Source organism: Pristiophorus japonicus, chromosome 1 (assembly GCF_044704955.1).
Source record: "Pristiophorus japonicus isolate sPriJap1 chromosome 1, sPriJap1.hap1, whole genome shotgun sequence".
NCBI lineage: Eukaryota > Metazoa > Chordata > Chondrichthyes > Pristiophoridae > Pristiophorus > Pristiophorus japonicus.
The window spans coordinates 3,880,347-3,908,284 of record NC_091977.1 but is presented as its reverse complement, the minus strand read 5'-3'; the positions used below and the strand labels follow the sequence as shown (position 1 = coordinate 3,908,284).

The following is a 27,938-nucleotide window of genomic DNA, read 5'->3' as shown; positions in this document are numbered from 1 at the left end:
GAGAGGGGGCAGGCCCTGGGAGAGGGGGCAGGCCCTGGGAGAGAGGGCGGTCCCTGGGAGAGGGGATCGTCCCTGGAATAGGGGGCGGACCCTGGAATTGGAGGCGGGCACTGGGAGAGGAGGCGGGCCCTGGGAGAGGAGGCGGCCCTGGGAGAGGGGGCGGTCCCTGAGAGAGGGGGCGGTCCCTGGGAGAGGGGGTCGTCCCTGGAATAGGGGGCGGACCCTGGAAGTGGAGGCGGGCACTGGGAGAGGAGGCGGGCCCTGGGAGAGGAGGTGGGCCCTGGGAGAGGGGGCAGTCCCTGGGAGAGGGGGTGGTCCCTGGGAGAGGGAGATCCCTGGGAGAATGGGTGGGCCCTGGGAGAGGGGGCCGTCCCTGGGAGAGGGTGCAGGCCCTGGGAGAGGGGGCAGGCCCTGGGAGAGGGGGCAGGCCCTGGGAGAGAGGGCGGTCCCTGGGAGAGGGGGCGGTCCCTGGGAGAGGGCGATCCCTGGGAGAATGGGTGGGCCCTGGGAGAGGGGGCCGTCCCTGGGAGAGGGGGCGGGCCCTGGGAGAGGGTGCGGGCCCTGGGAGAGGGGGCGGTCCCTGGGAGAGGGGGCGGTCCCTGGGAGAGGGCGATCCCTGGGAGAATGGGTGGGCCCTGGGAGAAGGGGCCGTCTCTGGGAGAGGGGGCGGGCCCTGGGAGAGGGGGCAGGCCCTGGAGAGAGGGCGGTCCCTGGGAGAGGGGGTCTTCCCTGGAATAGGGGGCGGGCCCTGGAAGTGGAGGCGGGCACTGGGAGAGGGGGCGGGCCCTGGGAGAGGAGGCGGGCCCTGGGAGAGGGGGCGGTCCCTGGGAGAGGGGGCGGTCCCTAGGAGAGGGCGATCCCTGGGAGAATGGGTGGGCCCTGGGAGAGGGGGCCATCCCTGGGAGAGGGGGCAGGCCCTGGGAGAGGGGGCAGGCCCTGGGAGAGGGGGCAGGCCCTGGGAGAGGGAGCCGTCCCTGGGAGAGGGGGCAGGCCCTGGGAGAGGGGGCCGTCCCTGGGTGAGGGGGCAGGCCCTGGGAGAGGGGGCAGGCCCTGGGAGAGGGGGTAGGCCCTGGGAGAGGGGGCCGTCCCTGGGTGAGGGGGCAGGCCCTGGGAGAGGGGGCGGGCCCTGGGAGAGGGGGCGAGCCCTGGAGGAGGAGAAAATCAGGTTTCTGCCTGACCAGAACACCGAAATGTAATACTCTGTGACTGTGACTGTGGTAAACTATCTCTCCTCGTCCTTCTCTACCTGGCTGCAGCCTTTGACACAGTTGACCACTCCATCCTCCTCCAACGCCTCTCCACCATCGTCCAGCTGGGTGGGACTGCACTCGCCTGGTTCCATTCATAGAAACATAAAGACATAGAAACATAGAAATTTACAGCGCAGAAAGGGGCCATTTCGGCCCATCGTGTCCGTGCTGGCCGACAAAGAGCCGCACGGCCCTCGGTCAGCAGCCCCGAAGGTTACATATAAACCTATGAACAATGAACAATGACGGAAAGGTAAAGAGCACCCAGCCCAACCAGTCCGCCTCACACAACTGCAACACCCCTTACACCGAAACATTCTACACTCCACCCCAACCGGAGCCATGTGATCTCCTGGGAGAGGCAAAAACCAGATAAAAACCCAAGAAAATTTAGGATGAGAAAATCTGGGAAAATTCTTCTCCGACCCATCCAGGTGATCGTAACTAGTCCAGGAGATCACCCTGGCCGTATTCTATTCCCTGCAGTACTTACTATCATATCTGTGCCGTCCAACAAAAGGTCATCCAGTCTAATCCCAATTACCAGCTCTAGGTCTGTAACCCTGCAGGTTACTGCACTTTAAGTGCCCATCCAACCATCTCTTAAAAGTGGTGAGGGTTTCTGCATCCACCACTCTTCCAGGCAGTGAGTTCCAGATCCCCACAACCCTCTGTGTAAAGAAGCCCCCCCCCCCACCTCAAATCCCCTCTAAACCTTCCACCACCCACCTTAAAACTATGCCCCCTCTATGGTTTCCATATTTACAAAAGGATATCCTTGCTTTGGAGACAGTTCAGAGAAGGTTCACTCGGTTGATCCCGGGGATGAGGGGGTTGACTTATGAGGAAAGGTTGAGGAGGTTGGGCCTATACTCATTGGAATTCAGAAGAATGAGAGGTGATCTTATTGAAACGTATAAGATTATGAGGATGCTTGACAAGGTGGATGCAGAGAGGCTGTTTCCACTGACAGGGGAGACTAGAACTAGGGGACATAATCTTAGAATAAGGGGCTGCCCATTTAAAACTGAGATGAGGAGAAATTTCTTCTCTAAGAGGGTTGTAAATCTGTGGAAGTCGCTGCCTCAGGGAGCTGTGGAAACTGGGACATTGAATAAATTTAAGACAGAGATAGACAGTTTCTTGAGCGATGGGGGGATGAGGGGTTATGGGGAGCGGGCAGGGAAGTGGAGCTGAGTCCATGATCAGATCAGCCATGATCGTATTGAATGGCGGAGCAGGCTCGAGGGGCTTTATGGCCGACTCCTGCTCCTATTTCTTATGTTCTTATGTTGCTATGTAATGTCCTACCGATAATCTTTTGAGAATCCAAGAATATGACACCTACTGCATTATCTTTATCTCGACTTTCCGTTACCACTTCTAAGAATTCTATCAGGTTATTTAAACATGACTTTTGGAATCTTTGCTGGTTATCTTTTATTCTATATTCTGTCTCACATTTCCCAACATTATATTTCATTTGCCATGTTCTTGCCCACTCACTTAACCAATCTAAATCCCTTTGCAGTCTCTGTGTCCTCCTCACAGGCAGACTGAGAGTTTCGAGAGCGTGGAGGGGTTGAGAGAAGTGATGGTGAGGTAGAGCTGGGTCACCAGCGTACATGTGGAAACTGACGCTGTGTTTCCTGATGAAGTCGCCGAGGATAAATAGGAGGGGGCCAAGGATAGATCCTTGGGGGACACCAGAGGTAACTGGAGATGAGGAGGTTGACTTATGAAGAAAGGTTGAGGAGGTTGGGCCTCTACTCATTGGAATTCAGAAGAATGAGAGGTGATCTTATTGAAACATATAAGATTATGAGGGGGCTTGACAAGGTGGATGCAGAGAGGATGTTTCCACTGACAGGGGAGACTAGAACTAGGGAGCATGATCTTAGAATAAGGGACCGCCCATTTAAAACTGAGATGAGAAATTTCTTCTCTCACAAGGTTGTAAATCTGTGGAATTCGCTGTCTCAATGAGTTGTGGAAGCTGGGATATTGAATAAATTTAAGACAGAAATAGACAGTTTCTTAAACGACAAGGGAGTAAAGAGTTATGGGGAGCGGGCAGGGAAGTGGAGCTGAGTCCATGATCAGATCAGCCATGATCGTATTAAATGGTGGAGCAGGCTCGAGGGGCCGTATGGCCTACTCCTGCTCCTATTTCTTATGTTCTTATGTAACGGTGTGGGAGCGTTGCAGGAGAAGCCATTGCAGGAGATTCTCTGGCTACCACTTGATACTCCACGGCCTCTAAACTGCTTGTCCGACATCCAGGGTCCTGTCCCTCTCGGAGTTAGAACAAAACCTGGGAGCGAGAGACCGGTCAGCTCAATGTCAGCGGTAGGGAAATACTGGACTCCGTACTGAAGGAGCATCTCGAGACAGAAAATAGAATAAAAGATAAACAGCAAAGATTCCGAGTCATGTTTCTCTAAGCTGATAGAATTCTTTGAAGCGGTAACGAAAAGGATAGATAAGGGTAATGCAGTAGAGGTCATATACTTGGATTTTCAAAAGGCCTTTGATAAGGTACCACACGGCAGGCTCATGATAAAGGTTAGGGCATGTGGAGCCAGGGGACAAATAGCTGAATGGATAGCAAATTGACTAAAAATTGAAAGCAGAGAGTCGGGATAAAGGGTAGTTATTCAGATTGGTGGGGAGAAAGTGGTGTTCCACAAGGATCAGTGCTGGGACCACTGTTACTCATAACTTACATTCATGATTTGGACTTAGGAACAAGTAACTCATGTTAAACTTTGCAGATAATACCAAACTGGGGAGTTATAGCTAACACTGAGGAAGAATGCAACATAATATACAAACATAAGTACAGACGAAATAGGAGCAGGAGTCGGCCATTCGGCCCCTCAAGCCTGCTCCGCCATTCAATGAGATCATGGCTGATCTTTTATCTCAACTCCACTTTCCTACACTGACTCTATAATCCCTTAATATCCAAAAATCTATCGATCTCTGTTTTGAATATAATCAACGACTGAGCCTCCACTGCCCTCTGGGGTACAGAATTCCAAAGATTTACCACCCTCTGAATGAAGAAATTTCTCCTCATCTCAGTCCTAAATGGCCGACCCTTTATTCTGAGACTGTGAGCCCTGGTTCTAGACTCCCCAGCCAGAGGAAACATCCTCTCTACATCTACCCTGTCAAGCCCTGTAAGAATTTTGTATGTTCCAATGAGATCACCACTCATTCTTCTAAACTGTAAGGAATTATAGGCCTAGTCTGCTCAATCTTTCCTCATGGGACAATCCCCCCATCCCAGGAATCAGTCTGGTGAACCTCTGTTGCTCTCCCTCTATGGCAGGTATATCTTCCTTGGGTAAGGAGACCAAAACTATACACAATACTCCAGGTGTGGTCTCACCAGGGCCCTATAATTGCAGTAAGACATCTTTACTCTTATTTTTTAATATTCGTTCATGGGATGTGGGTTTCACTGGCCAAAGCCCGGCATTTATTGCCCATCCCTAATTGCCATTGAGAAGGTGGTGGTGAACCGCCTTCTTATATTCCAATCCTTTAGTAATAAAGGCCAACATATAATTTTCTTTCCTAATTGCTTGCTGTACCTGCATGTTAACTTTCATCCAGGTCCCTTTGAACACCAACATTTTCCAACTTCTCACCATTTAAAAGATATTCTGCTTTTCTATTTCAACCAACTCAAGTGGATAATTCACATTTCTTCACAGTATATTTCATTTGCCATGTTCTTGCCCACTCACTTAACCAGTCTAAATCACTTTGAAGCCTCTCTGCGTCCTCCTCACAGCTTACTGCCCTATCTAGCTTTGTATCATTAGCAAAATTGGATACATTACACTTGGTCTCTTTATCTAGATCATTGATATAGATTGTAAATAGCTGAAGCCCAAGCATCGATCGTGACAGCTTCCCAACCTGGAAAAAGTTCCAATTATTCCTACTCTATGTTTTCTGTATTTTAACCAATCCTTGATCCATGTATACATTACCTCCAATCCCATGAGCCTTAATTTTGTGTAATAACCTTTTATGTGGCACCTTATCGATTGCCTTTTGGAAATCCAAATACACCATATACACTGGTTCCCCTTTATCTATCCTGCTAGTTACACCCTTAAAAAACTCTAATAAATTTGTCAAACATGATTTCCTTTCCATAAAACCATGTTGACTGCCTATTTGGGGAAGTTCTGGACTTGGTTTTGAGGGAATGAAGAGGGGCAGGTGGAAGGGATATCAGTGGGAAAGCATTTAAGTGCTAGTGATCATAATTCAGTAAGATTTAGGGTAGTTATGGAAAAGGACAAAGGTGAACCAGGAAAAAGAGTTCCCAATTGGGGTAAAGCCAATTTTGCAGAGCTGAGATGGGATTTGGCCAAGGTGGACTGGAAACGGCTACTTGATGGTAAATCAGTGTCAGAGCAATGGGAGGCATTCAAGGAGGAGATCCTGAGGGTTCAGAGCGAGTATGTTCCCTTAAAAAAAAGGGTGGGACTAACAATTCAAGAGTCCCCTGGATATCAAGGAGCATAGATAGGATAAAGTAAAAAAGGGAAGCTTATGACAGATACCGAGGATTCAATACTGCAGAAACTCTAGAGGGGTATAGAAAGTGCCGGGGTGAAATTTAAAAAGATATCAGGAAAGCAAACAGAGCACATGAAAGAATGTTGGCAAGTAAAATCAGGAAAACCTAAAGATGTTTTTATAAATACATTAAGCACTAGAGAGTAATTAGAGAAAGAGTGGGGCCTATTAGAAACCATAAAGGAAATCTGTGTGTTGAGGTGGAAGATGTGGGTAGGATTCTTAATGAATACTTTGCATCCGTTTTCACAAAAGAGAGGGGTGATGCAGACTTTGCAATAACGGAGGATGTGAAATATTAGACGAGATAAGCATAGTGAGAGAGGAAGTATTAAGGGGCTTAGCAGCTATGAAAGTGGATAAATCCCCAGGCCCGGATGAAATGTATCCCAGCCTGTTAAGAGAAGTAAAAGAGGAAATAGCAGAGGCTCTGACCATCATTTTCCAATCTTCTCTGGCTACAGGTGTGGTGCCAGAGGACTGGAGGACTGCTAATGTGGTACCTTTGTTTAAGAAGGGAGAAAGGGATAGACCAAGTAATTACAGGCCAGTCAGCCTAACCTCGGTGGTGGGAAAATTATTGGAAAAAATCCTGAGGGACAGGATAAATCTTCATTTTCAAAGACATGGATTAATCAAGGACAGTCAGCATGGATTTATCAAGGGAAGGTCGTGTCGAACTAACTTCATTAAATTTTTCGAGGAGGTAACCAGGAGGGTAGGAGGGTCGATGAGGGCAGTGCGTATGATGTAGTATATATGGATTTTAGCAAAGCTTTTCATAAGGTCCCACATGGCAGACTGGTCACGAAGGTAAAAGACCATGGGATCCAGGGCAAAGTGGCAAGTTGGATCCAAAATGGGCTCAGAGTCAGGAAGCAAAGGGTAATGGTTGCTGGGTGTTTTTGTGACTGGAAGGCTGTATCCAGTGGGGTTCCACAGGGCTCAGTACTAGGTCCCTTGCTTTTTGTGGTATATGTTAATGGTCTGGACTTGAATCTAGGATGTATGATTAAGAAGTTTGTAGATGACACTAAAATTGGCTGTGTGGTTGATAATAATGAAGAAAGCTGTAGGCTGCAGGAAGAAATCAATGGACTTGTCAGGTGGGCAGAACAGTGGCAAAATGAACGCAATTGGAGAAGTGTGAGGTAATGCATTTGGGGAGGGTTAACAAGGTAAGGAAATACATATTAAATGGTAGGACACTGAGAAGTGTAGAGGAACAAAGGGACCTTGGAGTGCAGGTCCACAGATCCCTGAAGGTAGCAGGACAGGTAGATGAGGTGGTTAAGGAGGCATACGGAATGCTTGCCTTTATTGGCCGAGGCATAGAATACAAGAGCAGGGAGGTTATGCTTGAACTGTATAAAACACTGGTTAGGCCACAGCTGGAGTACTGCGTGCAGTTCTGGTCATCACATTACAGGAAAGATGTGATTGCACTGGAAAGGGTGCAGAGGAGATTTACAAGAATGTTGCCTGGACTGGAGAATTTTGGCTATGAGGAAAGCTTGGAGATGCTGGGACTTTTTTCTTTGAAACAGAGGAGGCTGAGGAGAGACCTTAGTGAGGTGTATAAAATTATGAGGGGCCTGTATAGAGTGGATAGGAAGGACTGTTTCACTTGGCAGAGGGGTCAACAACCAGGGGGCATAGATTTAAAGTAATTGGGGGAGGTTTAGAGGAGATATATGGGGAAATGTCTTCACCAGGAGGGTGGTGGGGATCTGGAAGTCACTGCCTGAAAGGGTGGTAGAGGCAGAAACCCTCACCACATTTAAAAAGTACTTGGATGTGCACTGTGTAATGATGCATGATTAATAAATGATCTCCTAGTAAAAGATCCTCTAGGAATGAGTGACCATAATATGATTGAATTTCAAATTCAGTTGGAGGGTGAGCAAGTTGGATTTCAAACCAGAGTCCTAAGCTTAAATAAAGGAGACTACAAAGGTATGAGGGCAGAGTTGGCTAAAGTGGACAGGGAAAATAGATTAAAGTGTGGGACAGTTGATGAGCAGTGGCAGACACTTAAGGAGATATTTCATAACTCTCAACAAAAATATATCCCAAAGAGAAGGAAAGACTGGAAGAAAAGGGATAACCATCCGTGGCTAAGGAAATAAGGGATGGTATCAAATTGAAAACAAGGGCATTTAATGTGGCCAAGACTAGTGGGAGGCCAGAGCATTGGGAAACTTTTAAAAGCCAGCAAAGAACAACGAAAAAAATGATAAAGAGAGGGAAGATAGATTATGTGAGTAAACAAGCACAAAATATAAAAACAAATAGTAAGAGTTTCTACAGGTACATAAAAAGGAAAAGAGTGTCTAAAATAAATGTTGGTCCCTTGGAGGATGAGACTGGGGAATTAATAATGGAGAACAGGGAAATGGCAGAGACGTTTGAACAAATATTTTGTATTGGTCTTCACTGTAGAAGACACTAAAAACATCCCAATCGTGGATAATCAAGGGGCTATAGGGAGGGAGGAACTTAATACAATCACTATCACTAAAGAAGTAGTACTCGGTAAAATAATGGGACTAAAGGCGGACAAATTCCCTGGACCTGATGGCTTACATCCTAGGGTCACAAAAGAAGTGGCTGCAGAGATAGTGGATGCATTGGTTGTAATCTACCGAAATTCCCTGGATTCTGAGGCGGTCCCAGCGGATTGGAAAACTGCAAATTTAACGCCCCTGTTTAAAAAAGGAGACAGACAAAAATCCGGGAACTATAGACCAGTTAGCCCAACATCTGTTGTTGGGAAAATGCTGGAGTCCATTATTAAGGAAGCAGTAGCGGGACATTTGGAAAAACATAATTCAATCAAGCAGAGTCAACATGGTTTCATGAAGGAGAAATTACGTTTGACAAATTTGCCAGAATTCTTTGAGGATGTAATGAACAGGGTGGATAAAGGGGATGCGGTGAATTTGGATTTCCAGAAGGCATTCGATAAGGTGCCACATAAAAGGTTACTGCACAAGATACAAGTTCACCGGGTTGGGGGTAATATATTAGCATGGATAGAGGATTGGCTGACTAACAGAAAATACAGAGTCGGGATAAATGGGTCATTTTCCGGTTGGCAAACAGTAACTAGTGAGGTGCCACAGGGATCGATGCTGGGGCCTCAACTATTTACAATCTATACGAAAGCATGGGCCGTACGCTAAACATCAGCAAGACAAAGGTCCGTCCAGCCTGTCCTTATCGCACAGCACTATCCCCCAGTCATCAAGATCCACGGCGCAGCCCCAGACAACGTGGACCACTTCCCATATCTCGGGAGCCTCCTATCAACAAGATCCAACACCGCCTCCAGTGCAGCCTGAGGAAAAGAGTGTTTGAAGACCAGGCCCTCAAAACTGCCACCAAGCTCATGGTCTACAGGACTGTAGTAATACCTGCCCTCCTGTATGGCTCAGAAATATGGGCCATGTACAGTAGACACCTCAAGTCTCTGGAGAAATACCACCAACAATGTCTCCGCAAGACAAGATCCTACAAATTCCCTGGGAGGACAGAGGCACCAACATTAGTATCTTCGTCCAGGCCAACATCCCCAGCATTGAAGCACTGACCACACTCGATCAGCTCCGCTGGGCAGGCCACATTGTTCACATGCCAGACATGGGACTCCCAAAGCAAGCGCTCTACTCGGAACTCGTCCACAGCAAATGAGCCAAAGGTGGGCAGAGGAAACGTTACAGGGACACCCTCAAAGCCTCCCTGATAAAGTGCAACATCCCCATCGACACCTGGGAGTCCCTGGCCAAAGACCGCCCTAAGTGGAGGCAGTGCATCCGGGAGGGCACTGAGCACCTCGACTCTCATCGCCGAGAGCGTGCAGAAATCAAGTGCAGGCAGCGGAAGGAGCGTGCGGCAAACCTGTCCCACCCACCCCTTCCCCTAACGACTATCTGTCCCACCTGTGACAGGGACTGTGGTTCCCGTATTGGACTGTTCAGCCACCTAAGGACTCATGTTAAGAGTGGAAGCAAGTCTTCCTCGATTCCCTGGGACTGCTTATAATGATATGATATTAACGCCTTGGATGAAGGGACTGAGTGTAATGTAGCCAAGTTTGCTGAAGATACAAAGATGGGTGGGAAAGCAAATTGTGAGGAGGACACAAAAAATCTGCAAAGGGATATAAACAGGCTAAGTCATTGGGCAAAAATATGGCAGATGGAGTATAATGTGGGAAAATGTGAGGTTATTCACTTTGGCAGAAAAAATAGAAAATCTAATTTTAATTTAAATGGAGAAAAATTACAAAGTGCTGCAGTACAGAGGGACCTGGGGGTCCTTGTGCATGAAACACAAAAAGTTAGTATGCAGGTTCAGCAAGTGATCAGGAAGGCAAATGGAATGTTGGCCTTCATTACAAGGGGGATGGAGTATAAAAGCAGAGAAGTCCTGCTACAACTGTACAGGGTATTGGTGAGGCCACACCTGGAGTACTGCGTACAGTTTTGGTTTCCATGTTTAAGGAAGGATATAATTGCATTGGAGGCTGTTCAGAGAAGGTTCACTAGGTTGATTCTGGAGATGAGGGGGTTGACTTATGAGGATAGGTTGAGTAGATTGGGCCTATACACATTGCAGTTCAGTAGAATGAGAGGTGATCTTATTGAAACATATAAGATAATGAGGGTGTTTCACAGGGTAGTTGCAGTGAGGATGTTTCCTCTCATTGCTGAAACTAAAACTAGGGGGCATAGTTTCAGAATAAAGAATCGCTCGTTTAAAACTGAGATGGGGTGGAATTTCTTCTCTCAGAGGGTTGTAAATCTTTGTAATTTTCTACCCCAGAGAGCTGTGGGGGCTGGGTCATTGAATATACTTAACGTGGAGATAGACAGATTTTTGAGCGATAAGGGAATAAAGGGTTATAGGGAGCAGGCAGGGAAGTGGAGCTGAGTCCATGATCAGATCAGCCATGACCTTATTTAATGGTGGAGCAGGTGCGAGGGGCCAAATGGCCGACTCCTGCTCCTATTTCTTATGGTCTTATGAGAGAAAGACACATCGAGAGAGAGGAAGAGAGAGAGAGAGACAGACAGAGAGAGAGAGAGAGAGACGAGAGATACACAGAGAGGGAGAGAGAGAGAGAGACACAGAGAGAGTGAGAGAGAGACAGCGAGAGAGACAGAGAGAGAGCGACAGAGCAAGAGAGAGAGATACGCAGAGAAGGAGAGAGAGACAGAGAGAGAGACAGACAGAAATAGAGAGAGAGAGACAGAGAGAGTTAGGGAGAGAGAGAGAGTGAGAGAAGGAGAGTGAGAGACGGAGAGAGAGAGAAGGAGAGAGAGGGAGAGAGAGAGATTGAAGACAGAGACAGAGAGAGAGAGAGAGAGAGAGACAGACATCAAGAGACAGAGAGAGAGATAGAGGAAGAGAGAGAGCGAGACAGAGAGAGGGGGACAGAGAGAGGGAGACAAAGAGAGCGAGGAGAGAGCGAGACAGAAAGAGCGAGACAGAGAGAGCGAGACAAAGAGAGCGAGAGACAGAGAGAGCAAGACAGAGAGAGCGAGAGAGAGAGAGACAGAGAGAGCGAGACAGAGAGAGCGAGACAGAGAGAGCGAGAGAGAGGGAGACAAAGAGAGCGAGACAGAAAGAGCGAGACAGAAAGAGCGAGACAGAGAGAGCGAGACAAAGAGAGCGAGAGAGAGAGAGACAGAGAGAGCGAGACAGAGAGAGCGAGACAGAGAGAGCAAGACAGAGAGAGCGAGACAGAGAGCGAGACAGAGATACAGAGTCAGGGAGAAAAGAAAGATTTGGATTTATATAGCGCCTTTCACGACCACCAAACGTGCCAAAGTGCTTTACAGCCAATCAAATACTTTTGTAATGTGGGAAACGTGGCAGCTAATTTGCACACAGCAAGCTCCCAGAAACAGCAATGTGATAATAAGAACATAACAACATAAGAAATAGGAGCAGGACGAGCAGGCTGATCTGATCATGGACTCAGGTATTCAACTATCATTGTAATCCATGCCTTAGCTGACCTAAGTTGTACACCTTGAGAACATTGACCACAAGGGGGTGAACTTGTGGGAGACACTCCGAACCTGGACTTTCAGGTATAAAAGGGGAAGCTCCACCCACTTTCATCACTTGAGGTCTTGGTATTAAGGTAACTGGTTACAGAGTGACCTCTCAAGTATGGGTCTCATGTGCATTTATACTGTATAGTAAGGACATATCATTGGCGACGAGAAACTGGGATTAAAACCATGCGAGCATGGCCACTAGCAGCACAGAAGAGAGGTACTGTGTTGGTGATGATTGGGACGACTTTATTGAGAGACTACAGCAAAGTTTTGTCACTAAGGAATGGTTGGGACAGGATTTGGCCGACAAACGCAGGGCTCATCCCCTGACGTACTCCCAGATGAAGGACCCAGAGAAGCCGGCGGACAAGACGTTCGAAGAGCTCAGTAAGTTGATCGGGGAACACCTTAAACCGCCGAGCAACATGCACATGGCGAGACACCGGTTTTACACGCACCGGCGGCGAGAAGGGCAAAGTGTTCCTGACTTCGTGGCAGACCTCCGGCGACTGGCGAGCCTATGTAAGTTCCCAGATGCAGGCAGAGCGGAGATGCTGCGAGACTTTTTTATTGAGGGCATCGGGCACGCTGGGGTTTTCAGGAAACTGATTGAGACCAAAGACTTGACCTTGGAAGTGGTGGCTCTGATAGCCCAGACATTTATCTCAAGGGAGGAAGAGACCAGAATGATGTATGACAAAAATCTTGGCTCAAATGCGGCAAACGACCAGGGAGTCAACATTGCTAATGCGGCACACAGTTCTCTCGGCAGACAAGGGCAATCGGACATGCCCCAGCATGCAGTCAAACCCAAAGGAGGAATTCAACAGAGACAATGGCTAGCTGAACGGTGATTCACAATACGGCCAGTAATGGGGCCATCAACACCTGTTAATGGTGCACTTAAGGACAGTTACAGACAGTCAGAGACGATTGACTAGTAATGGACCTTTTGTTTCCAACAATGGGGCCTCCAGCTCATGCTCGAGGTGTGGAGGCAAACACCCAGCCAGAGCTTGCAGGTCACTTGCCACGAATGTGCAGGAAGCCTGCAGCCAGGTTGATGTACGATGAGGACGGGCCCGATGTAAGCCCTACGAGGCCAAATGAATACTGGGGGAAACCGCTGGAAGCTGAAATTCAGCGAGTTCATGTGGAACACATATACAGTTCATATACCAGGACGCCACCGATAATGATGAAAGTGCTCCTCAATGGCATCCCAGTATCAATGGAGCTAGACATGGGGCCAGTCAGTCCCTGATGAGTATCAAACAGTTCGAAAGGTTGTGAGTATCCAAGGCCAGGAGGCCAAAATTATTGCTGATTGACGCACAGCTACGGACATATACAAAGGAGATCATTCCGGTGCTAGGCAGTGCCACGGTAGTCGTGACCCACAAAGATTCGGAGAACAGGTTGCCACTCTGGATTGTCCCGGGGGACGGTCCCGCACTACTGGGGAGGAGTTGGCTTGCTGTCATGAACTTGAAATGGGGCGATGTCAATGCAATTTCTTCTGTGGAGCGAGTATCATGCTCACAGGTCCTGGACAAATTTGACTCATTATTTCAACCCGGCATTGGCACTTTCATGGGGGCCAATGTCGTGATTCACATAAACCCGGACGCCAGGCCAGTACACCACAAGGCCAGAGCGGTGCCGTACGTGATGCGGGAAAAGATAGAAGGCGAATTGGACCGCCTGATGAGGGAAGGCATCATCTTGCCAGTCGAATTAAGTGACTGGGCGAGCCCGATTGTGCCGGTGCTCAAGGCGGATGGGTCGGTCAGGATATGTGGTGATTACAAGGCCACCATCAATCGGGTGTCACTCCATGACCATTACCCGCTACCAAGAGTGGAGGACCTCTTTGCAACGCTATCCGGTGGCAAACTTTTTTCAAAATTGGACCTGACCTCAGCTTACATGACCCAGGAGCTGGCGAGTGAGTCGAAGAAGCTGACCAGCATCACGACACTCAAGGGGTTGTTTGAGTATAACAGATGTCCCTTCGGGATTCGTTCGGCCGCCGCGATCTTTCAGCGAAATATGGAAAGCCTCCTCAAGTCGATTCCAAGGACGGTGGTTTTTCAAGACGACATCCTCATCACGGGTCACGATACTGAAGAACACCTCCACAACCTGGAGGAGGTGCTACACAGACTGGACCGGGTAGGGCTGCGACTGAAAAAAACGAAGTGCGTCTTCTTAGCTCCAGAGGTAGAATTCCTGGGGAAGAGGGTAGCAGCAGATGGGATCAGCCCTACTGCGTCCAAAACGGAAGCGATCCAGAGAGCATCCAGACCCCGCAACACGACGGAACTGCATTCGTTCCTGGGGTTCCTGAACTATTTTGGTAACTTTCTTCCCAAATTGAGCACGCTGTTAGAGCCGCTACACGTGCTCCTACGCAAAGGTCGTGAATGGGTCTGGGGGGACAGCCAGGAAAGGGCTTTTGATAGAGCACGCAATTTGTTATGCTCCAACAAACTATTAACGTTATATGACCCGTGTAAGAAACTTGTGTTAACGTGCAATGCGTCGTCCTATGGGGTCGGGTGTGTGTTGCAGCATGTGAATGCCAATGGTCAGTTACAGCCGGTAGCTTATGTCTCCAGGAGTCTGTCCCAGACAGAAAGGGGCTACGGGATGGTAGAAAAGGAAGCGCTAGCGTGTGTATATGCAGTAAAAAAAATGCACCAGTACCTGTTGGCAGGAAATTTGAGCTGGAGACAGATCACAAACCCCAAACGTTCCTTTTGACCGACAACAAGACCATAAATGCGAATGCATCGGCCCGCATACAGAGGTGGGCACTCACGTTAGCCGCCTATGACTACACAATTCAGCACAGACCGGGCACCGAAAACTGTGCCAATGCACTCAGCAGGCTCCCACTAGCCACCACTGAGGGAGGCAACTGAGCATGCTGCTGAGATGGTCATGGCTGTTGAAGCTTTCGAAAGCGAAGGCTCACCCGTGACAACCCGTCAGATCAAAGTCTGGACAAATAAAGACCCGCTACTGTCTTTAGTTAAGAAATGTGTCCTGAATGGAGACTGGGCAGCCACGTATGGGGCATGCCCTGAGGAGTTTAAACTGTTTCATAGGCGTAAGGATGAACTCTCAATTCAGGCCGATTGCCTACTGTGGGGAAACCGAGTAGTCATGCCCCAGATGGGCAGAGAGATGTTTATCAGAGAACTTCACAATGAGCACCTGGGCATTGTCATGATGAAGGCAATTGCCAGGTCACACGTTTGGTGGCCAGGGATAGATGCAGACCTGGAACTGTGTGTTCGCAGGTGCAACACGTGTGTTCAGCTGGGCAACGCACCCAGGGAAGCCCCCCTTAGCCCCTGGTCCTGGCCCGCCAAGCCATGGTCACGCATCCATGTGGACTACGCAGGTCCTTTCATGGGAAAAATGTTTTTGGTTGTAGTAGACGCCTACTCCAAATGGATTGAGCGTACCATGTTAAATTCAAGCACATCCTCTGCCACGGCAGAAAGTCTACGGGCAATGTTCGCCGCCCATGGTCTACCGGACGTCTTGGTCAGCGACAATGGCCCGTGCTTCACAAGCACTGAATTCCAGGACTTCATGGCAGGCAATGGAATTAACCATGTTCGAACGGCACCATTCAAGCCAGCCTCAAACGGCCAGGCAGAACGAGCAGTGCAGATAATCAAACAGGGGATGCTCAGAATCCAAGGGGGTTCCCTACAAAGCCGCTTATCACGCCTTCTGTTGGCCAATAGATCCCGACCACACTCGCTCACAGGGGTTCCACCCGCAGAGCTGCGAATGAAAAGGATGCTCAAAACCAGGTTATCCCTTATAAACCCTACTATGAAAGAAATCGTTGAGAGCAGGGGTCAGTCACAATGTGACTACCATGACAAGAATGCGAGGGCGCGATGTATTGATGTCAATGACCCTGTTTTTGTCCTTAATTACGCTGCAGGGCCCAAATGGCTTGCAGGCACTGTGATTGCCAAAGAGGGGAATAGAGTTTTGGTAGTTAAACTTACCAATGGACAAATCTGCCGCAAACACGTGGATCAAACTAAAAGGAGGTTCAGCATCTCCATAGAAGAAGCAGAGGAAGAACACGACGTAGAGTTTACTCCACCACAGGTGACCGAACACCGGAACCAAAGGGAGGAGAGCCCAGTCACTGTGGGCAGTCCGGACAGGCCTGAGGCACCGCAAACAGCAGACACTCAGGCCAGCGCCCAACAACCGGAGCCCTAACTCAGGCGCTCTACAAGGGAGCGTAAACCACCAGAGAGACTTAACCTGTGATCCCAATAAGACTTTGGGGGGGAGGTGATGTCATGTATTCAACTGTCATTGTAACCCATGTATAAGCTGACCCAAGTTGTACACCTTGAGAACATTGACCACAAGGGGGTGAACTTGTGGGAGACACTCCTAACCTGGACTTTCAGATATAAAAGGGGAAGCTCCACCCACCTTCATCACTTGAGGTCTTGGTAACAAAGGTAACTGGTCACAGAGTGACCTTCTCTCAAGTATGGGCCTCGTGTGCATTTATACTGTACAGTAAGGACATATCAAGGTCCACTTCCCTCTCCCCATAACCCCTTATTCCCTTATCGGTTAAAAAACTGTCTTTCTCTGTCTTAAATCCATTCAATGTCCCAGCTTCCACAGCTCTTTGAAGCAGCAAATTCCACAGATTTACAACCCTCTGAGAGAAGAAATTCCTCCTCATCTCAGTTTTAAATGGGCGGCCCCTTATTCTAAGACCATGCCCCCTCGTTCTAGTCTCCAGTATCAGTGGAAACATCCTCTCTGTATCCACCTTGTCAAGCCCCCTCATAATCTTACAGGTTTCGTTGGTGTCCCTGCACCTTGCTACTGAATCACACGGCATGTACTGCAGACACGGTCACTGCGTGACCTTTCTTTATTCCCAGGACCAAGAAGTGATGACCCTGCGTGGGACCTCCCTTTAAATATCTGAGTGCCCAGGTGCGGATTGTCTCCCACAAGTTCACCCCCTGTGGTCAAGGTGTGCATTTCCAGGACATATATACAGTGTACTGTGTGGTTGCATGAAGGTTACAGTTACATGAAGGTTACAGTTGTATGAAGGTTGCATACATGGCATCACCTCCTGCCACGTCTTTTTGTGTCAAAGGTTAAGTCTTTCAGGTGGTCGACGCTCTCTCGTGGAGCGCCGCAGGGACTGTGCATGTTGGTGAATGTCCTTGTTGCTCGTCCACTGGCAGTGGTGTGGGTAACATCTCATGCTCTTCCTCAGGTTCCTCAGTGTCTATGATGAACCTTTTCTTTACTTGGTCCAAGTGTTTTCGGCATATCTGCCTATTGTTGAGTCTGACCACCATGACCCTATTCCCCTCTTTGCCAATTACGCTGGCCTCAAGCCACTTGGGTCCCAAAGCATGGTTAAGAACAAATACCGGGCCATCTATTTCTATACACCTCCCCCTTGCGTTTCGATCATGGCACTCGGTTTGGGACTGGCGCTTGCCCTCAACAACGACAGCCAGGGCTGGATGAATGAGGGACAGCCACGTTTTAAGCGTGCGTTTCATGAGTAGTTCCGCTGGCGGGACTCCTGTGAGCGAATGCGGGCGGAACCTGTAGGCCAGCAGGAGGCGCGATAGACGGTATTGAAGGGAGGGTCCTTGGATACGGAGGCTGCTCTGTTTTATGACTTGGACCGCATGTTCTGCCTGGCCATTGGAAGCCGGCTTGAACGGCGCTGTCCGGACGTGTTTAATGCCATTACCCGACATAAACTCCTGGAATTCATGGCTGGTGAAGCACGGACCATTGTCGCTGACCAGGATGTCCGGCAAGCCGTGGGTCGCGAAAACCGTACGCAGACTCTCCACGGTGATGGATGTCGTGCACGAGTTTAATGTGATGCACTCGATCCATTTCGAGTATGCATCGACAACGATCAGGAACATTTTTCCCATGAACGGGCCCGCATAGTCTACGTGAACGCGTGACCATGGCCTGGTGGGCCAGGGCCACGGACTGAGGGGGGCCTCCCTGGGGGCATTGCCCAGCTGGGCACACGTCGTGCACCTGCGAACCCAGTCTTCCAGGTCTGAGTCGATTCCCGGCCACTATACATGTGACCGGGCAATGGCCTTCATTAGCACGATACCTGAGTGCTTGCTGTGGAGTTCCCTGATGAATGCTTCCCTTCCTTTCTGGGGCATGACTACCCGGCTGCCCCATAGTAGGCAGTCGGCTTGGATGGAGAGCTCATCCATCCGCCTGTGGAACGGTCTGACCTCCTCAGGGCATGCTCCGTGTGCGGGCGCCCAATCCCCAGTCAGGACACATTTCTTAATCAGGGATAGGAGGGGATGTCTGTTGGTCCAGATTTTGATCTGGCGGGCTGTGATGGAGGAGCCTGCGTTGTCAAAAGCCTCAACGGCCATGACCATCTCAGCACTTTGCTCCGACGCCCTCTCAGTGGTGGCCAGTGGGAGCCTGCAGAGCACGTCAGCGCAATTCTCGGTACCTGGCCGGTGCCGTATGGTGCAGTCATACGCAGCCAGCGTGAGGGCCCATCGCTGTATGCGAGCTGACGCATTGGCATTGACAGCCTTGCTGTTGGTCAACAGGGATGTTAACGACTTGTGGTCCGTTTCTAACTCGATCCGTCTACCGAAAAGGTACTGGTGCATCTTTTTCACACCGTAAACACAAGCGAGTGCTTCCTTTTTGACCATGCCATATCCACGCTCTGCCTGGGAGAGCGACCTGGAGGCATAAGCCACCTGTTGGAGTCGGCCATCATCGTTACTCTGCTGCAACACACACCCATCCCCATAGGATGATGCATCACATGTTAAAACCAGTTTTTTACAGGGGTCGTACAAGGTCAACAGCTTGTTAGAACAAAGGAGTTTCCGCACCCGATTGAAAGCCCGTTCTTGACCGTCCACCCAAAACCATTCACAACCTTTACGCAGGAGCATGTGTAACGGCTCCAACAATGTGCTTAAGTTCGGCAGAAAGTTCCCGAAATAGTTCAAAAGCCCCAGGAATGACCGCAACTCCGATGTGTTGCCGGGCCTGGGCGCCCGGCAGATCGCCTCCATTTTGGATTCGATAGGCCGAAGCCCGACTGCGGCAACTCTCCTGCCCAAAAACTCGACCTCTAGGGCCAGAAACACACACTTGGACTTCTTTAGCCGCAGGCCTACCCGGTCCAGTCGGCGTAGCACCTCCTCCAGGCTGTGGAGGTGTTCATCGGTGTCTCGACCCGTTATTAGGATGTCATCTTGGAATACGATTGTTCCAGGGATGGATTTGAGCAGGCTTTCCATGTTCCTCTGAAAGATAGCGGCCGCCGAACGAATGCCAAACGGACACCTGTTGTAGATAAATAGCCCCTTGTGCTCAGATGGTGGTCAGAAGCTTGGATTCTTCAGCCAGTTCCTGGGTCATGTAGGCCGAAGTGAGATCCAACTTGGTGAACAGCTTACCACCTGCCAGCATGGCAAAAAGATCCTCCACTCTCAGAAGCGGGTATTGGTCTTGTAGTGACACTTGGTTGATGGTGGCCTTGTAGTCGCCACAAATCCTGACCGAGCCATCCGCTTTAAGAACAGGAATGATGGGGCTTGCCCAGTCACTGAATTTAACTGCCGAGATTATGCCCTCTCTGAGCAGCCTGTCTAATTTACTTTCAATTTTCTCACGCATCACATATGGCAGCGCTCTGGCTTTGTGGTGCACTGGTCTGGCGTCCGGGGTGATGCGTATCACTACTTTGGTGCCCTTGAAAGTCCCGACACCTGGTTGAAACAGTGCCCCGAATTTCTGGAGGACCTGTGAGCATGAGCTTCGCTTCACAGATGAAATGGCGTGCACATCCCCCCCATTTCCAGTTCATCTCGGCTAGCCAGCTCCTCCCCAAAAGTGCGGGCCGTTTCCCGGGACAATCCAGAGTGGCAGCCAGTTCTCTGACCCATTATGTGTTACCACCAAGTTTGCACTGCCCAGCACTGGGATGATCTCTTTGGTGTACGTCCGTAGCTGCATGTCAATGCGTTCCAGTTTTGGCCTGCTAGCTCTATGTGGCCATAGTCTCTCAAATTGTTGGGCGCTCATAAGGGACTGGCTGGCTCCTGTGTCTAGCTCCATGCGCACTGGGATGCCATTCAATAAAACTTTCATCATCATGGGTGGCGTTTTGGTATATGAGCTGTGGACGTCAGGCACATGAACCCGCTGAACTTCAGCATCCATGGCTTTGCCCCAAGCATCATCCTGCATTGCAGACCCCTCGTCTGGTTAATCTGTCTCGTAGATTAGCCTCGCTACAGCCTTCCTGCACATTCTGGCCAAGTGTCCACTGATGTTGCAATTCCTACAGACAAATTGCTGGAACCTGCAGCTTTTCGCAGTATGTCTACCTCCACACCTCCAGCATGAGCTGAGGTTGTTGTTAACAAAAGGGCTGTTACCAGGCATTCCTCTCTGATTGTCCCTTTGGTTGTTTCTAAGTGCTCTGACGGTGGGTGTCAATGATCCCATCACGGGACACATTGTTCCTCGAGATGCCGTGAATTGCCGATCCCCTTTCCATTGTCCCTGTTGCGGGCCCACCCTAGATCCTGTTGCTGCCTGGCTGGTTTCAAAATGCCCTTGCCTGCCTGCGGGGTTCTGAGCCGTGTTCACAATGTTAACTCTCTGGTCCATCGCCACGTTGGAACCAGAGCTGCGCGCGTAAATTAGCTTGGTCTCTTCTTCCCCTGCCATGAAGGTCTGAGCTATCAACGCCGCCCTTTCTAAAGTCAAGTCCTTGGTCTCTATGAGCTTCCTGAAAATCCCGGCATGACTAATGCCCTCAATGAAGAAATCCCTTAACATCTCCCCACTGCAGACGTCTGTGAACTTACAGAGACTGGCCAAGCGCCGCAGGTCCGCAACGATGTCCGAGATGTTTTGTCTCTCCTGGCGCCGGTGAGAGTAGAACCGGTGCCAGGCCATGTGTACGCTACTCGCCGGTTTGAGATGCTCACTGATCAGCTGGCTGAGCTCTTCAAAGGACTTGTCCGCCGGCTTCTTGGGTGCGAGCAGCTCTTTCATCAGCGCATACGTCTGTGGTCCGCAGCTGGTCAGTAGATGCGCCCTCCGCTTGTCAGCCGCTGCCGCTCCCAGCCAGTCCTTTGTGACAAAGCTCTGCTGGAGTCTTTCCACGAAGTTGTCCCAGTCCTCACCCACACAGTAACGTTCCTCTGTGCTGCCGGTGGCCATCGTCGTGGTTCGGTGATTCCCGTTTCTCGTCGCCAAATGTGGTGTCCCTGCAATTTGCTACTGAATCACACGGCATGTACTGCAGACACGGTCACTGCGTGACCTTTCTTTATTCCCAGGACCAAGAAATGATGACCCTGCGTGGGAACTCCCTTTAAATACCTGAGTGCCCAGGTGAGGAGTATCTCCCACAAGTTCACTCCCTGTGGTCAAGGTGTGCATTTCCAGGACATATAGACAGTGTACAGTGTGGTTACATGAAGGTTACAGTTACTGGAAGGTTACAGTTACATGAAGGTTACAGTTACTGGAAGGTTACAGTTGTATGAAGATTGCATACATGACAGTTTCGATAAGATCACCTCTCATTCTTCTGAATTCCAATGAGTAGAGGCCCAACCGACTCAACCTTTCCTCATAAGTCAACCCCCTCATCTCCGCAATCAACCGAGTGAACCGTCTCTGAACTGCCTCCAAAGCAAGTATATCCTTTCGTAAATATGGAAACCAAAACTGTACGCAGTATTCCAGGTGTGGCCTCACCAATACCCTGTATAACTGTAGCAAGACTTCCCTGCTTTTATATTCCATCCCCTTTGCAATAAAGGCCAAGATTCCATTGGCCTTCCTGATCACTTGCTGTACCTGCATACTATCCTTTTGTGTTTCATGCACAAGTACCCCCAGGTCCCGCTGTACTGCAGCACTTTGCAATCTTTCTCCATTTAAATAATAACTTGCTCTTTGATTTTTTTCTGCCAAAGTGCATGACCTCACACTTTCCAACATTATATTACATCTGCCATATTTTTGCCCACTCACTTAGCCTGTCTATGTCTTTTTGCAGAATTTTTGTATCCTCCTCACATATTGCTTTTCCTCCCATCTTTGTATCGTCAGCAAACTTGGCTACGTTACACTCGGTCCTTTCTTCCAAGTCGTTAATATAGATTGTAAATAGTTGGGGTTCACTTGAGAAGCAGATGGGGCCTCGGTTTAACATCTCATCAGAAAGATGGCACCTCCTACCGTGCAGCACTCCCTCAGTACTGCCCCTCCAACAGTGCAGCACTCCCTCAGTACTTCCCCTCTGACAGTGCGGCGCTCCCTCAGTACTTCCCCTCCGACAGTGCAGCACTCCCTCAGTACTGCCCCTCCGACAGTGCAGCACTCCTTCAGTACTGCCCCTCCAACAGTGCAGCACTCCCTCAGTACTGCCCCTCCAACAGTGCAGCACTCCCTCAGTACTTCCCCTCTGACAGTGCAGCACTCCCTCAGTACTTCCCCTCTGACAGTGCAGCACTCCCTCAGTACTGCCCCTCCAACAGTGCAGCACTCCCTTAGTACTTCCCCTCTGACAGTGCAGCACTCCCTCAGTACTGCCCTCCGACAGTGCAGCGCTCCCTCAGTACTGCCCTCCGACAGTGCCGCACTCCCTCAGTACTGCCCTCTGATAGTGCAGCACTCCCTCAGTACTGCCCCTCCAACAGTGCAGCACTCCCTCAGTACTGCCCCTCTGACAGTGCAGCACTCCCTCAGTACTGCCCCTCCAACAGTGCAGCACTCCCTCAGTACTGACCCTCCGACAGTGCAGCACTCCCTCAATACTGCCCCTCCGACAGTGCAGCACTCCCTCAGTACTGACCCTCCGACAGTGCAGCACTCCCTCCGTACTGCCCCTCCGACAGTGCAGCACTCCCTCAGTACTGCCCCTCCGACAGTGCAGCACTCCCTCAGTACTGCCCCTCCGACAGTGCAGCACTCCCTCAGTACTTCCCCTCTGACAGTGCAGCACTCCCTCAGTACTGCCCCTCCAACAGTGCAGCACTCCCTCAGTACTTCCCCTCCAACAGTGCAGCACTCCCTCAGTACTGCCCCTCCGACAGTGCAGCGCTCCCTCAGTACTGCCCTCCGACAGTGCAGCACTCCCTCAGTACTGCCCTCCGACAGTGCAGCACTCCCTCCCAGTACTTCCCCTCCGACAATGCAGCGCTCCCTCAGTACTCCCCTCCGACAGTGCAGCGCTCCCTCAGTACTCCCCTCCGACAGTGCAGCACTCCCTCAGTATTGCCCTCCGCCAGTGCAGCACTCCCTCCCAGTACTTCCCCTCCGACAGTGCAGCGCTCCCTCAGTACTGACCCTCCGACAGTGCAGCGCTCCCTCAGTACTGCCCCTCCGACAGTGCAGCACTCCCTCAGTACTGACCCTCCGACAGTGCAGCACTCCCTCAGTACTGACCCTCCGACAGTGCAGCACTCCCTCAGTACTGCCCCTCCAACAGTGCAGCACTCCCTCAGTACTTCCCCTCTGACAGTGCAGCACTCCCTCAGTACTTCCCCTCTGACAGTGCAGCACTCCCTCAGTACTGCCCCTCCAACAGTGCAGCACTCCCTTAGTACTTCCCCTCTGACAGTGCAGCACTCCCTCAGTACTGCCCTCCGACAGTGCAGCGCTCCCTCAGTACTGCCCTCCGACAGTGCCGCACTCCCTCAGTACTGCCCTCTGATAGTGCAGCACTCCCTCAGTACTGCCCCTCCAACAGTGCAGCACTCCCTCAGTACTGCCCCTCTGACAGTGCAGCACTCCCTCAGTACTGCCCCTCCAACAGTGCAGCACTCCCTCAGTACTGACCCTCCGACAGTGCAGCACTCCCTCAATACTGCCCCTCCGACAGTGCAGCACTCCCTCAGTACTGACCCTCCGACAGTGCAGCACTCCCTCCGTACTGCCCCTCCGACAGTGCAGCACTCCCTCAGTACTGCCCCTCCGACAGTGCAGCACTCCCTCAGTACTGCCCCTCCGACAGTGCAGCACTCCCTCAGTACTTCCCCTCTGACAGTGCAGCACTCCCTCAGTACTGCCCCTCCAACAGTGCAGCACTCCCTCAGTACTTCCCCTCCAACAGTGCAGCACTCCCTCAGTACTGCCCCTCCGACAGTGCAGCGCTCCCTCAGTACTGCCCTCCGACAGCGCAGCACTCCCTCAGTACTGCCCTCCGACAGTGCAGCACTCCCTCCCAGTACTTCCCCTCCGACAATGCAGCGCTCCCTCAGTACTCCCCTCCGACAGTGCAGCGCTCCCTCAGTACTCCCCTCCGACAGTGCAGCATTCCCTCAGTATTGCCCTCCGACAGTGCAGCACTCCCTCCCAGTACTTCCCCTCCGACAGTGCAGCGCTCCCTCAGTACTGACCCTCCGACAGTGCAGCGCTCCCTCAGTACTGCCCCTCCGACAGTGCAGCACTCCCTCAGTACTGACCCTCCGACAGTGCAGCACTCCCTCAGTACTGACCCTCCGACAGTGCAGCACTCCCTCAGTACTGCCCCTCCGACAGTGCAGCACTCCCTCAGTACTGACCCTCCGACAGTGCAGCACTCCCTCAGTACTGACCCTCCGACAGTGCAGCACTCCCTCAGTACTGCCCCTCCGACAGTGCAGCACTCCCTCAGTACTGCCCCTCCGACAGTGCAGCACTCCCTCAGTACTGACCCTCCGACAGTGCAGCGCTCCCTCAGTACTGCCCCTCCGACAGTGCAGCACTCCCTCAGTACTGCCCCTCCGACAGTGCAGCACTCCCTCAGTACTGCCCCTCTGACAGTGCAGCACTCCCTCAGTACTGCCCCTCCGACAGTGCAGCACTCCCTCCGTACTGCCCCTCCGACAGTGCGGCCGATAGTGTCAGCCGAGATATTTAACCCACAATCTGCTGACTCAGAGCCGGGAGCGCCAACCACTGAGTCACAGCTGACACTAGAGAGAGAGTGAGAGAGACAGAGAGAAGGAGAGAGAGAGAGCCATACGGACAGAAACAGAGAGACACACACACACGGACAGAGACAGAGAGAGAGAGAGAGAAAGAGACAGAGACAGAAAGAGTGAGAGACAGAAAGAGTGAGAGACAGAGAGAGAGAGAGAGGGAGACAGACAGAGAGAGAGAGAAAGAGACAGAGAGAGAGAGGGAGAGAGGGACATGGTCCGATAGCAGGAGGTGTGTGAATTCTCTGAGTTTGGCAACACTCTGAGTGCATTCCTCGAGGGTGAGGACGAGCTCAGACCCAGCTGTTGGGTGTGTGTGTGCAGGGAGAGGCAGTGAGTGAGGGCTGTCCCTGACCCAAGACCAATGCAAGCCCCAGCCCAGCCCCACTTACCCCCGGAGCCGCTGTCCGCCAGCACAGCGGGGGAGCTGAGGAGCAGCAGGAGGCAGTGAGCCCAGATCTTGTGTCTCTGCATCTCGGTGTCTGCCTCCCGGAGTGAGAATCCGTCTGTCAGCAACTGGAGCTTGTCTCCAACCACATCCTGCACAGGCAGCAAGCGGGATACTCAGCCCTAGCAGCCTCCCCCCACAACACACAATACACCCCCCCCCACCCAAATACCCCCCCACTCACCCCACAACACACAATATCCCCCCCCCACCCAAATATCCCCCCACAAAACACAATACATCCCCCCACCCAAATATCCCCCCCACCCAAATACCCCTCACTCACCCCACAAAACACAATACATCCCCCCACCCAAATATCCCCCCCACTCACCCCACAACACACAATACATCCCCCCACCCAAATACCCCCCCCACCCAAATACCCCCCCACTCACCCCACAAAACACAATATATCCCCCCCACCCAAATATCCCCCCCACTCCCCCCACAACACACAATACATCCCCCCACCCAAATATCCCGCCCACCCAAATACCCCCCCACTCACCCCACAAAACACAATACATCCCCCCCACCCAAATATCCCCCCCACTCACCCCACAACACACAATACACGCCCCCCACCCAAATACCCCCCCACTCACCCCACAAAACACAATACATCACCCCCACCCAAATACCCCCCCCACTCACCCCACAACACACAATACACCCCCCCCACCCAAATAGCCCCCCCACTCACCCCACAACACACAATACACCCCCCTCCACCCAAATACCCCCCCACTCACCCCACAACACACAATACACCCCCCCCACCCAAATACCCCCCCACTCACCCCACAAAACACAATACATCCCCCTACCCAAATACCCCCCCACTCACCCCACAACACACAATACATCCCCCCCACCCAAATATCCCCCCCACTCCCCCCACAACACACAATACACCCCCCCCACCCAAATATCCCCCCCACTCCCCCCACAACACGCAATACATCCCCCCACCCAAATACCCCCCCACTCACCCCACAACACACAATACAGCCCCCCACCCAAATACCCCCTCACTCCTCCCACAACACACAATACACCCCCCCCACCCAAATACCCCCCCACTCACCCCACAAAACACAATACATCCCCCCACCCAAATACCCCCCCACTCCCCCCACAACACACAATACACCACCCCCACCCAAATACCCCCCCACTCACCCCACAAAACACAATACATCCCCCCACCCAAATATCCCCCCCACTCCCCCCACAACACACAATACATCCCCCCCACCCAAATATCCCCCCCACCCAAATACCCCCCACTCACCCCACAAAACACAATACATCCCCCCACTCAAATATCCCCCCCACCCAAATACCCCCCCACTCACCCCACAAAACACAATACATCCCCCCACCCAAATATCCCCCCCACTCCCCCCACAACACACAATACACCCCCCCACCCAAATACCCCCCCACTCACCCCACAAAACACAATACATCCCCCACCCAAATATCCCCCCCACCCAAATACCCCCCCACTCACCCCACAAAACACAATACATCCCCCCACCTAAATATCCCCCCCACCCAAATACCCCCCACTCACCCCACAAAACACAATACATCCCCCCCACCCAAATATCCCCCCACTCCCCCCACAACACACAATACATCCCCCCACCCAAATATCCCGCCCACCCAAATACCCCCCCACTCACCCCACAAAACACAATACATCCCCCCCACCCAAATATCCCCCCCACTCCCCCTACAACACACAATACACCCCCCCACCCAAATACCCCCCCCCACTCACCCCACAACACACAATACACCCCCCCCACCCAAATACCCCCCCACTCACCCCACAAAACACAATACATCCCCCCCACCCAAATATCCCCCCCACTCCCCCCACAACACACAATACACCCCCCCACCCAAATACCCCCCCCCACTCACCCCACAACACACAATACACCCCCCCCACCCAAATACCCCCCCACTCACCCCACAAAACACAATACATCCCCCCCACCCAAATATCCCCCCACTCCCCCCACAACACACAATACATCCCCCCACCCAAATATCCCGCCCACCCAAATACCCCCCCACTCCCCCCACAAAACACAATGCACCCCCCCACCCAAATACCCCCCCACTCCTCCCACAACACACAATACACCCCCCCCACCCAAATACCCCCCCACTCACCCCACAAAACACAATACATCCCCCCACCCAAATATCCCCCACACTCACCCCACAACACACAATACATCCCCCCCACCCAAATACCCCCCCACTCACCCCACAAAACACAATACATCCCCCCCACCCAAATACCCCCCCACTCACTCCACAAAACACAATACATCCCCCCACCCAAATACCGCCCCACTCACCCCACAACACACAATACATCCCCCCACCCAAATACCCCCCCACTCACCCCACAACACACAATACACCCCCCCACCCAAATACCCCCCCACTCACCCCACAACACACAATACATCCCCCCACCCAAATACCCCCCCACTCA

The 27,938-nt window shown here is 51.5% G+C and overlaps 1 protein-coding gene across 1 annotated transcript in view; it reads right to left on the bottom strand.

The window, feature by feature from the left end:
• The window catches only part of il7r (interleukin 7 receptor), a 109,036-nt gene extending 83,587 nt beyond the window's left edge, over window positions 1-25,449 (bottom strand). The window contains exon 1 of the mRNA XM_070877078.1: window positions 25,359-25,449. Within this exon, the coding sequence (XP_070733179.1) occupies window positions 25,359-25,440 (82 nt within the window). The 5' untranslated portion in view covers window positions 25,441-25,449. The remainder of the gene's footprint in view (window positions 1-25,358) is intronic.
• Between the last annotated feature and the right edge of the window lie 2,489 nt (window positions 25,450-27,938).